The sequence below is a fragment of the Diabrotica virgifera genome, chromosome 1, assembly GCF_917563875.1.
Source record: "Diabrotica virgifera virgifera chromosome 1, PGI_DIABVI_V3a".
Classification (NCBI taxonomy): Eukaryota; Metazoa; Arthropoda; class Insecta; order Coleoptera; family Chrysomelidae; genus Diabrotica; species Diabrotica virgifera.
The window spans coordinates 307,334,378-307,347,812 of NC_065443.1; the positions used below are offsets into that span (position 1 = coordinate 307,334,378).

General features: G+C 34.0%; 2 protein-coding genes across 3 annotated transcripts in view; both read right to left on the reverse strand.

Moving 5' to 3' along the window:
* LOC126886036 ((11Z)-hexadec-11-enoyl-CoA conjugase-like) overlaps positions 1 to 13,435 on the reverse strand; it is a 522,212-nt gene that overhangs the window by 98,492 nt on the left and 410,285 nt on the right. The window lies entirely within an intron of this gene.
* Positions 92 to 7,685, reverse strand: LOC126886059 (threonine-rich protein-like). Its single transcript, XM_050652904.1, has 3 exons — positions 7,524 to 7,685; positions 1,663 to 1,788; positions 92 to 356 (listed from the first exon to the last, which is right to left on the reverse strand). Exons 1-3 carry the CDS (start codon positions 7,579 to 7,581, stop codon positions 139 to 141), a joined length of 402 nt encoding a protein of 133 aa, XP_050508861.1. The 5' UTR covers positions 7,582 to 7,685; the 3' UTR covers positions 92 to 138.

Consider the following 13,435-nt stretch of genomic DNA (forward strand, 5'->3'; position numbering starts at 1 on the left):
AATTTGGATTTATACTTGTAAACATCGTTTAAAACTTCCTACATTGATACATATTCATATAGTGAGGGATGGTGAGGGTATAAAATGATACTTTTAGTCAAGAAGTAATAGTATTTATTATAAAAGCTTGTTCAAAAGCTATCTAATAGTAGTTGCTAAATAAAAAAAGATATTGAAAAACACCACAGTAAGAATTGAAGATTTGACGGATGATCCAGAATTACATAAAGTTGTATTGCAAGTTAAACAGAGTATTGTCTTGGTATTTTTCATTAGATTTATAGTCTCGTCTTCACAGATATCGCTAGCATCGCATCCACGAGTCGCTGTAATGTAGTAGTTGGAACCTTGGGTTGCTAAAACATCAAAACAAACTTTTATAGGGCTTTTCATCGATTGTCATGTGATTTGTATCATTGGTGTATACCAATAACGTATGCCGTAGATATATTATTATTATGTAACACATGACAGAAGCTCGAAACAAATGACTGAGAATGAAAAGCCCTATTAACCCGGGAGCAGCCGCGCTCACTTCTGTACCGTAAGTAGTCACGCGTAGAGAAAAAATCTCACAATATAGATTTAAATACGAATTTAAATCAAATTCCTATTTTATAATACTTTTATTTACTTGTTATGTTAAAAATATCTATTTCTAACAATTTTAAAGCTAATTATTTCTCACCAAAGCCATAACTTCTACAAAAAAAAATTAAAAAAAAATTCTACGTATTACTGCGATGTTCCTCGAGGCACTTACGAGTGGAAAGCAATGTTGAAAAATTTTTCACGGAAAAGGATAAAATGTAAGATTTTTTCACGGCGCGAGTACTCCCAAGAAATTTTATAAACAGACAAATAAATAATCAAAAACTTTATAACACGAATAATAGATTCGAATCGAGTGAAACTTAGTTATTTAGTTCAGTCACTAAGTCCCTGGCATTACGTAACTAATCAAACTACAGTTTTTCGGCAAAATTCGATCATAGTCATCAAGATACTCAGTCCACTTCTTGGGAAATACATTAATTATAATGCTTCTCTTACAGTAAGACGCTTTCTTTGCAACATAATTTGTTTTTGGCCACAGTGTCTACTATACTCTGCTCATGTGATCCAAATATACCTTTCCCTGTCTGTATTCTTTTGAGGTCTGGCAATAGTTCGTAGTCTTTCATGTATTTTTACCAATATTGCAATCGACTGGGGGATGTTACGTTATATCGGTAAGAAGATTTTTTTTCTTTGTATGTGTTATAGTTTTTTTACGTACTTTGCTTTAAATTCACCAACCACACTGTAACACTTTCAGCTGGTTTCTCGGTGTCCACTTCTTATTATCGTATCTACTTCTCCACGATAAGTCATGTTCTCAGCTAAAACTGAGCGGCAGGTTACCAGCGGGGTCGATTGCAGGTGGAGGATAATGGACAGCCTTCAGTTATGAAGGTTCGCTGAGAATATATTGAATAAGGAGTCCCCGACCAAGCAGCGCGGTCTCACTGGAGGGTGTAGTGGGTATACTTCAGGAAACCGTTACTCAAAAATATACAGGCTACCTTGCGAGATTCTTAACTGTCTACTAAGTTTCGTATAAATGGTTTAATTTATTAAGTTAAAACTTTAAAATTGACAATAGATCAATATTATACTTACTTTTGGACTGAATAGTTACACAAACTTCATCTTCATGGCATTCTATTGTTTTCATTTGGTTTTTATCTCCATCTATGCAAGGCCCTTTCAGAGCGTCTCTACATTTATAACAAGTCAGAGGTTCGCCTGAAAGATAACATAAAATAAAATCTTATGAAATCGATCTACATACCAAAACCAGCGTAGCTCGAGTTTGGTTAAGTCATTTGTTGGGACAGCTCGAGTTTTGTTTGTGAAGATCGAGTTTTGTTTGGTTTCATTTTGTAAAAAGTATGTAGATACCTATTTATATTACCTACATGTCAGTTGGTAGTTCAGATTTTTTTCCTAGGTGGCGCTAGTAGTTGTCATCCTGGACAAACTGCGTTTTCGCTTGACGTGTCGTCCTAGCCTTTTATTAAAGTAATAGTTTGTCATAAACATAGACATATAATACCTAGATTGCGCGCTGCCATCTAAAACTGAGTGACGATTGCGACAGAGAAAACTGAGGCTATTAGGTGGGAAATTTTTTTCTAATCGGTGGAGTTAATCAAATCGGCGACAGTCAGAAAGGGACGTGATCGATAAACCCAACGTCATTGGATAAACTCCGTCGATTAGGAACAGATTTCCGACCTAATAGCCTCAGTTTTCTCTGTCGCAATCGTCACTTAGTTTTAAGTTTTAGATGGCAGTGCGTTGTCTAGGTATTATATGTCTATGGTCATAAATAACTGTATTTTATTCATGACAACCTTCCACGGCACTAATAAATGCACCAATTAATAAGTCAAAGCAATGTAGCAAAGATTTAACATTAGCTCTTAAAGTACACCTAACAAAATGTTACGTATTGTTATGCTCTGTATTTCTCTCTTTTATGAGATTGATGAGCAAATTCTTAATTTAATTAATTACTCAATTATTTTAATTGCTGCTTATGTAAAACAAAACCAAATTTAAATTAAATTTTCTAATAAACTTTATTCTCAGGGCTATTTTATTTTTGATGCTTTACCTTTGGTTTGTGGCTTCTGCTCTAGTTGCTTACTCCATCCAGGATAAAACAGGGAAATTAAACACACTCAATGTCATTTAAATGTTAAAAAAATATTATTTATTTATCCAATATACCATGAACATAGGATTTAAAAAATATGCTAAAATCTAAATTTGTTGCAACTATTTCTCATCTACTAAATTAACCTTTAATTGTGATATCTCCTCTGTTTTAACAAAAAATTTTATTTAAATAAATCGGTATTTATTCTTACAAAATTTAATAAAATTTACTTTTCTCCTTTTGAATTGATTACTTATTTCTTCTTTGAAATTTGGAATGACTAATTATGTTATAGAACTGTTTAATACAAAAATAAGCAAATACGGTGTGGATATAAACAAACTCTCTCCGTTTCACAAATGATTTGACTAACCTTTTTGTTTCTTCTCTACTTATTTTCCCGGATTGCGTCGTCCTCGATTCTCCTACACGTACACTTAGGATGTTGCGAAAGATCCCTCTCGTCCAAACTGCTTCACAAACAAACAAACAGGACTCGCTCGAATTCTCGACTCAGTTTTCTTTCTGCTCGATATCTTATGCAAATAGATACCAATCGGCTACTCGTTCTAGACAGAAACAGGAATCGTCCTCGGTCCCAGGAAAATTAACTTCTCAACTCGGTCAACGATTTCGTTTCCACTTGATTTTGCTCGCAAAGGCCAACTTCACCATTTTACACTGACTTCTCACTTTTCAAAAACTGGACTGCTCTCTCCAAATGTTCATTACACAGTGACCATTTTTTTCTATCCTCAAAATCAGATTTAACATTCGCATCCCTTCCATCCATCATTTTCCACCAATCACAAAACATCCTTTTTACCCACTACCCCATAGGTATTATCCTTTCTTAAGAACCAATTTAATTTTGTATCCAACTTTCCAATTTGTTAAATTCTCAGAGATACCAAATTACTTTTCGTTGTTTCAAAATGCTAAACAAAAAAACCTTACATTCTAAACTCAATAAATTTGTTTACCGGCTATCCTTCTAAGAAAAACTAATAAAAGTCTTATTGTCCATTGCGAAGCGAAATAAAAGATACTTTATAATCTGACCGCACCATTGTTTTAATTCCGTTCAAAACCCATTAACAAAACACCTAACGAATTCACCTTCCGCGAAAACACTGCTTACTAATTAAATTATCCTGGTACAATTTTTGGTCATATACAGGGCGATGAAAATCTACAATTTCGTAGTCTCTGATATAAACTTATTTTCTAAATTTTTCCCAAAAAATTTATAAAACAGTATACAGTGTACTATACTATGGAGTAGAATCATGGACGTTAAATGTAGAGACAATGAGACGACAACGCCTTTGAAATGTGGACCTATAGAAGAATAATGAGGCTTTCCTGGGTAGATAGAGTTACGAACACCGAAGTACTAAGAAGAATAGGTAAAGAGAAGGAAGTTGAACTTACAATTAAAGAAAGAAAACTACAATATATCGGACATGTGATGCGGGGCGAGAAGTATCGCATCCTGCGACTCATAATGCAAGGGAAGATAGATGCCAGAAGAAGCATCGGAAGAAGACGAATTTCATGGTTGAAGAACCTGCGAGAATGGTTTGGATGCAGCTCAAAACAACTATTTAGAGCTACTGCCTCAAAAATTAAAATAGCTATGATGATTGCTAACCTCCGTAGCGGAGATGGCACCTGAAGAAGAAGAATAAGCCAAATTGCTATAGATAGTCCTTATATTATAATAAGAAGAATAAAATATACTATATTGTTAAACATCAAATATTTTATTATTCGTCTTTTTCTATTATATTTTTCTTGGTTTGTAAGAAAAGTTTACTCTTTTTATTTGTCACATTTTATTCCATTCTGTATACTAAACAATTTAAACTGATTCATAGCATCAACATTGGGTGTTAACAGCTGGGAATGCATCCATAAATCTAAATGTAGTTGATGATAAACATCAGGGATTCCAACAACTCTGACTGAGCATAAAATTAGTCATAATTTCTAAATGTTGGCCAACTAATCTGACACTTTAATACGTCAATGACCAGAATGATGGAAATTTATGAATAAACACATCAAAAAGTTGTGCGTCACTAAAAACTTTGTTAAGAATTTTTGGCAACTAACGTTATGCTTAACGGAATATTATACGGTAACATTATTTTACCTAAAGGTATTATAGCTAGAAATATTAATTTTTTGTTTAATAATTAGATACCAAATATCTAGTAATGCACCTATTGAGATACAGGGTGTTAAAAGTATAACGTAAAACTACCAATATTTTTTTAAACAAAATATAAAAAGTTTTGATTCATTGAACTAAGATACCCTGAAATAATTCTTTTCACTGAAAGCACGGCCCCTTTTTACTATAGTCAGAAACGCAACAGTATTGGGATTCTCATAACATTATAATCCCCACTGTTTGTTATGTAAACGTTACAGACTACGACTACACCGGCAGTTAATTTGGGGTCATCATTGTAAATTGTTAAGGCATTAAAGCGATCAAGTTTTCTAATGAGATCAAGCATGCTAATCTTCTTCTTCCTGTGCCACTCCTATCGGAGATTGGAAATCATCAAGGCTCTCAATCAATCACCTAAAAAGTTCATTAGTGGTGCAGCCAAACCACTCTCTCAAATTACGCAATCATGACATTCTTCTTCGGCCTGGATTGCGTTTTCCTTCTATTTTTCCTTGCATTATGCTAACACCTCTCTTCAAAAGGGAGACAAATCAGAGCCAAAGAACTACAGAGGAATTAACTAAAATTAACAACCACAATGACATAATCATTACAGATACGAAACTTAATAGGGTTCGAAACAACACAATTAAGAAAGAAATGGGTCTAAAACAAACTGTGACCGACTGCATAGATAGAAAACAGCTTATATGGTATGGGTATGTTAAAAAAATGCCAGAAGAAAGACTACCAAAGAAAGTAGCAAAATGGATACCACTGGAACACAGGAAACGAGGAAGACCAAAGAAATCGTGGATGGAAGAAGTTCGAAGATCAATGAGCGAACGAGGATTGACAGAGGACGATTGTAATGATAGGACGCGATGGCAATTGGGCATTGGACAACGTCGCAGGATGTTCTAACCCGAATCTATATATATATAATGATATAGTCGGTTCGCTAAACTCAGACACAACTGGCTAGTGATTTTAGTAGTAAGTAATTTTGCCAATTTGGTAAAGGTTTTAGGTTGGGGTGAACAGGTACCGACGCTATATTTATGAGACAAGTGCAAGAGAAATCAGTAGAATACAACAAACCGGCATATATTTTTCATGGACTTTCAGAAAACATTTGACAGGGTCAAATTAAAGGATGTTATCCACTTATTGCATGCAAGAGAGATAGGTACCTCTAGAAATAATCAAAACGATCTAAAATATCTACCAAAACAATACAAAATACCTACAGAAAAACAGCAGAAGAAGAACTAACTGACTCAATTGAAGTTGGCAATGGTATAAGACAGGGTTATTTCCTAAGTCCTCTATTTTTCAACCTGATCATGGATGAAATAATAAAAAAGTAAGAGTAAAAATACCTATGGAAGAAAAACAACTTAAAATAATTTCTATGCAGACGACACAATCCTAATCTCTTAAAGTGAAGATGATTTACAACATATGATGCACCAATTTAATAATTCGCTAGAAAATTTAACATGTTAATTTCTACTACTAATCTAAGGTAATTTAACAAGTCTACTAATATGTAAATTAGAACTGAAGGGTCATATAATCGAGCAACTGATTCAGTTTAAATATCAAGGTATCAGAAATGGAAGATCAAGTGAATAAAGCAAACAGAGCTGCAGGTTGTCTGAATGAAACAATACCTGACCGATACCTGATACCTAATTGAAACATTACGGAGAAAGAAAAATATCGGAAAAGAAATAAAAGGAAGATTTTACAAAACCGTCATCAGACCAATAATGACATACGCGGCAGAAATACGATCTGACACAAAGAGGACAAAAATAATAGAAAAATTAAATAGCAGAGATGAAAACCCTTCGAAAAACCGATGGTAAGACTCTATGGGACAGAGCTAGAAGGTAGAGAACATCAAGGAGTGAGTAAGAAATCGAAGAGTAGAATAAAACGACCATATAAGCCGAATTACAAAAAATAGGGTATTAAAGACGACGATAGGCTCATTAAAAAACAGACAGAATCATGCCTACCCAAAAAAAAAAAGTAAAAGTTTTCTAATATTATAAATAGAAATGGGTTGAATGCAGTAAGTAGGTTTGTTTTGATGTAAAATATTATGAGGGATGACTAATAAAACTCCTTCTCCTTTTTGAATTCAGAACCAGAGAGATTGGGAATCCAGGGGCTAGAGTCGGAGAGTTTTTATTTTGTTACCATATATTCAAGTTTTGAACATACAAATAAATTTTCTGAAATAAACTGTCCGGATTATTGACAGGTTTAAGTAAAAATTAAAGTTCACTGCTTTCGGCCAAAAGTAGGTACTGGACTACTTATGGACTTGGGGGCGCCCCAAGCCTTAGAGCTTGGTATTATATTATATGAGATAATTCTTAGATGAATAAGTAAACTGACAAAAAATTATAAAACTGAAAATTATTATATATCTAAAGGAAGGTCTAAATATGAATGGAACACAATTAGAATATAGTTATAGTAGAATTAAAATAAAACGCGATCAGTTCCCTCTACATTATGATTTTTAAGTAAGATGATCACAAGAAAGGAAAATGAATACTTCCAATGAATGACTCATAGTTGTTTATTTATTTATTTGTAATTAACGTAGGTACTCACCAGCAATAAAACTAAAGGTAAATATCAACAAGGTAAACACTAATACACTTCTCTTCATTATTAAGGGACTATTTGGTTCCCGTATAAATTCGTGAACGAAACTATTATCTGGCGTTTTCCGTAGTCTGGTATATAAATATTTCCTGAGTTTTCATTGAAACAATAAACACAGAGCTATTTATATTTGAAAAAGCAAATATTTTTACATATCCATTCATCCGGTTTCAAATCGGAAGTTAAGTAAACAGAACATGGTTAATACAAGAAGTTGAAAAGCATATAGGCAAATTACAATAAACTGTTTACTTTTTCGTCAAATTTGTATACAATGATGATCATTGAATAGGTTCTAAACTCTCAGAATAAAAAAATTTAATAAATAAACGTTTGAAACTTAGAAGATACTGTATTGTGTACTTGGACTTAGTATCACCATATCAGTTTTGAGTCCACTGCTAAACATGGCCTCCTGTAAAAAGTTGCGTAAAAAAACTAAAATCGAAGAATTACCTCCTGTCTGCATATTTCCGCGTCGAAGATTGTACTCGAAAAAGATGCTTTGGTATACCAAATTCTTGCATAATTAAATTATCATATTTTATCCCTGTTTATGTTATCATAGGATTGTCAAAAATCTACAAAGATTTGGTAGATATATATGTCGTGCTCACAGGCTTTAGCTAATATTTGTTTTACGTTATATAGCTGGACTATAAGGGAAAAAAAGATATATAAGCATTTTAAATGTACACGCCCCTACCGAAGAAAAAGATGAAGAGATAAAAGACATATTTTATGAAAAAATGGAGATGGAATATGAAAGGATACCGAAACATGACGTCAAAATTATAATGGGAGATGTAAATGCAAAAGTGGGGAAAGAGGCAATCTACAGAAATACAGTAGAAAAGCATAGCAAACACGACGAGTCAAATGACAACGGACAGATACTGATAAGTTTTGCAATGGAAAAAAGATTGTGGTAAGAAGTACACATCTACAGCGGAAAGAGGTACATAAGGGTACGTGGACATCTCCGGACGGAAAAACCGTTAATCAAATTGATCATGTAATGATAGAAAAACGACATGCTGAATTTATTACAAATATCAGAAGTATAAGAGGAGCAGACTGCAGTTTAGACCATTTTTTAGTAAAAATTGAATGTAAAAGTGAAGTACATAGAAGAAAAATTAGTTGTGAAGAATGATGCAAAAAGAACAAAATCATACGAAGTAACTGAACTGAAAAAAGAAACAACCAGGCAAAATATCAAGAAGAAATAGAAAAATTGTTTTTGGAAACAGATAATGAAGCCACAGGTGTAGAAGAAAGATGTGAACAAATAAAGCACATTACCAAAGAAGTAGGCAGAAAATTGATACCCAGAATTAGAAAACAGACAAGAACTAAGGAGTGGTTTGATAGGGAGTGTGTAGAGCTGTCAGAAGAGAAGAAAAGTTATACGTATATTGACCAAACCTTGCAAAAGTTGCAGGAAGAAAAAGCGAGAATTCAATGAAAAAAAGTTGCAGGAGATGGAAGAAAAATTTAAAAACAATGAAATAAGATCATTTTATCAAGAGGTAAAAAAAGTAGAAAATGGTTACCAAAGCAAAACAAGCTACATAAAGACCATAGAAGGAGAGCTCGTAAGTGAGCCGAAAAAAGTTATGAAAGAATGGAAAATGTATTTTGAAACTTCACTAAACAGTGACGATGAAGATCAGGGAGAAGACGAAGACAGAACAGAGGAACCAGATATAATAATAGCCGAACCAACCAAAGACGAAGTGCAAAGAGTTGTAAGCAAATTGAAAAACAATAAAAGTCCAGGTCAAAATGAAATAAGTGCAGAAATGCTGAAAGCAGGCGGAAGAAAACTACTGGAAAAAGTGTATGAACTGATAGAACTTATATGGAAAGAAGAAAAGATGCCTGAAGAGTGGGCCCCACCCGAGGAGGATGAAGATCGCCTACGAGAAACGGCTCGTCTATACTGGTCAGCGCGCCACCAAATGGTTTACATGCCAAGGGTGGGCGTTGGCTAGTAAGTAAGTAAGTAAGTGGGCCAAAGCCTGGATAATCCCATTACATAAAAAAGGGGATGCAACGATGGTGCAAAATTACAGGGGTATTGCTCTGCTGGACGTGTGCTATAAGATATTTGCTAGGATTGTGAAAGAAAGATTAGAGGTATACGCAGAGAAACTAATAGGAGAATACCAAGCAGGCTTTAGAAACAATAGATCAACGACAGAGCAAATAGTTAACATAAAAGAAATCCAAACAACCTGCTACGAACATAAAATGGTTTTATATGCTCTTCATAGACTTTAAATAGGCCTATGACAAAATTAACAGAAAAAAATGTATGAAGCCTTACGGAAAATGAAAATACCAGAAAAACTAATCAAGCTAATAAGAGTTACCTTAAATATGACATCTAACGAAATAGTGTGGAACAGTCACAAATCTGAAGAGTTTGTAGTCAAAAAAGGACTCGGACAAGGTGACCCTCTATCAACTGTGTTATTTAATCTGGTTTGGGAAACAATAATTGTAAGGAACAGCAGAATAGAAACACAAGAAACAATCTACCGTAACGAGCATCAATGCATGGCCTACGCCGACGACCTTACACTGCTAGCAAAAACTAATACCGAATTACAGAAAGTCATGAGAAGATTAGTCAGAGAGGCAAAAAAATTTGGCCTAGAAATAAATGAAGAAAAGATATGCTAAAGTTAACAGCGTTCGATGGAAAAGAATATAAATTTAAACGAGTAAAGCACTTTACATATCTAGGTGCCATAATAGATGAAAAAGGACACGAGCAAGATGAACTAAAGCACAGGATAGCTAAAGGTAACCGAAAGGTCGGCAGTTTAAAAAAATTATTAAAATCAAATTATGTATCAAGAAAGACTAAAATCAGAATATACCAAACTGTAATAAGAACAACAGTAACCTACGATGTGAGAGATGGGTACTAAACAAAACAGAAGAAGAAATGATAGAGAGGTGGCAACGCAAGGTACTGAGGACTATTTTCGGGGGGGAAAATACGGCAGACGGTTGGCAAAGAAGAACTAATCAAGAATTAAGGATGCTTTACAAGGAACCAACTATAACAAGATACACAAAGGCACAAAGAATCAGGTGGGCAGGTCATGTCGAGAGGATGGATAGGTCAAGAATGCCAAAGAAGGTACTGTTAAGAAGACTAGTTGGGACAAGGAGACGAGGTAGACCAAGAAAAAGATGTCACGAAAAGTTTCCAGAAGATATAGGATCGATGGAAATTACAGACTGGAAAGAGAAAGCAAAAAATAGGATACAGTGGAGAAAAATAGTGCAGCAATTTTTACATAGACATTAAATCAAATTATATAATATATTATTGTGTATCAATTTATCAATCAAAGATAGAATAAAAATTTCATTTTTTTTAATATAACGCGGGCACATAAATTTGATACACCCTGTATATTGATTTATAACTATTTAGTAGAAGGTAGCTTTTACGCAGTGGGTCTATCCTTAATGAGTTTTTCCCTGAAGACTTAAAGACATTTGTAAATAAAGTGAAGTGAAAATACAATTTATTTCGGATTATAATTTAAAAAGATTGTTTGTTACGGGAAAGGTAAGATCCACAGGTAGCCGTAATTATTAGTTTTAAGGAAAATAAAGGTAGAGAGATTTGGAATTTTCAGTCTGTTTGTTTTAGCACAAGAATATTTGTATAATTTCCGGAAAGTGATTAAGATGAGTAGAAGTATTGTTTGAAAGAATGCCAGGGTTTTTCGAATGAAAAAGAGAAATGTGGAAAGAGAAATATTTCTGATTGGCTTGGCAATTTGGAATGGGGAAAGGGAAGTTTGAATGTTGAGACAGTTTGGAAAAGAAAGATTATTGTGTGGCCGGCATCCGAGAAGGGCAGTCGAAAGTTTTCGCATACAGTTCAGAAGCAAGTACTAGTGGTTGTTTGATAGTGCAGAGTAGCTGAAAAGTGGAACGAGAGACAAATCAAATTGAGAAGAAAAACCTCTTTGATTCTGTAAAGTCCAAGAGAGTAAGTTACAAGAACTATAGTTATTAAAATTATTTGTAACACCAAGTAAAAAAGATACTTGGTCTCAGGAGATTATTATTGAGAGAAAGAGAGGCGAGAGTTTTGGAGTTTATTGAACGAGTACTGGTCAAAAGCGGCCTGGCTTGTGTTTTGGAGAAATAGTTGCTGGTATGCTGCTGGATTGATGCTGAGAACGGAGAAGGCTTTGATCGGTAGCCTAACATAATCAACAAGGAAGAGCTGTTTGGGTCAAGAGGGGACATCATTGTGTGTGAATCAAAAAGGTCAGTCAATAACTTATGTGATAGATGTTCATTATAATCAGAAGTTAAAATATTAAAAATTTAATAGGAAGTATAAGTAGTTTTGCAAATACCTAAATTTGTTTGTTTAGCTTATATTATAAATGGTATCAGGAACAAAGCGATAAATAATTGTTTAAATTAGATTAATTATATGCTAAAAGTTTCATTTGGACATTTATGCCCACAGGATTTAATTGATAGATTTTCAGAGCATTCCTTTTGATAATAAAGGTATTTGTATGTGCTTATTTATGGTTGTTCTATTTATTTCCTTTTCCTATTTTATCCCGATAAGGATCAACTAAGAGAGACTGAAGCCACGAGAAAGGATAAGTATAACCTAAGATAATTTAGTTATTTTTTTATGACAAAAAGGCACCCTGAGATTTTTTATTAATTTATTTTGTATGATTTGCGTCAATTCAATAATTAATTAAATAAATACTAATTAAAATAAAAGTAATAGAAAGCAGATCATAACAATATATAGGGTGTCCCAAAAGTAGTGGAACGGTCGAATATCTCGCGAACTAAACTTCGGATCGAAAAACTGAAAAATACGTGTACAATAATTTTCAAAAATCTATCCAATGACACTAAACACCAACCCCCACTACACCCCCTGGAGGTGGGGTGGGGGGTAACTTTAAAATCTCAAATGGAAACTCCTAGTTTTTCTTGCAGATTTGGATTCGTTACGTAAAAGTAGGCAACTTTTATCCAAGACATTTTTTCGAACTGTGGACAGATGGCGCTACAATTGGAAAAAACGATTTATCCTGATACCATAGGTAAATTATAGAAAGGGTCTAATATCTCGAGAAATACACTTCCAAATGAGAAACCAAAAAACAGGTTTTTAATATTTTTCGAAAACCTATCGACAAACACCAAACATGACCCTCTAACCCACCCCGTGGAGATGGGGTGGGAGGTAAATTTAAAATTCTAAATAGCAACCACCACTTTTTATTGCAGATTCGAATTCGTCATGAAAAATTAAACAACATTTATTCGAAACATTTTTTTAAATTGCTGATAGATGGCGCTAATAAATCGTATTTTTCCAATTAAAGCGCCATCTATCAACAATTCTAAAAAATGTTTCGAATAAGTGTTGCTTAATTTTTCATGACGAATCCGAATCTGTAATAAAAAGTGGGGGTTGCTATTTAAGATTTTAAAGTTACCCCCCACCCCACCTCCAGGGGGTGGATTGGAGGGTCATGTTTAGTGTTATTCGATAGGTTTTCGAAAAGTATTAAAAACCTTTTTTTTCGGTTTCTCATTTGGAAGTGTATTTCTCGAGATATTAGACCGTTTCTATAATTTACCTATGGTATCAGGATAAATCGTTTTTCCCAATTATCTATCCACAGTTCGAAAAAATGTCTTGAATAAAAGTTGCTTACTTTTACGTAACGAATCCAAATCTGCAAGAAAAACTAGGGGTTTCTATTTGAGATTTTAAAGTTACCCCCCACCCCACCTCCAGGGGGTGTAGTGGGGGTTGGTGTTTGGTGTCATTG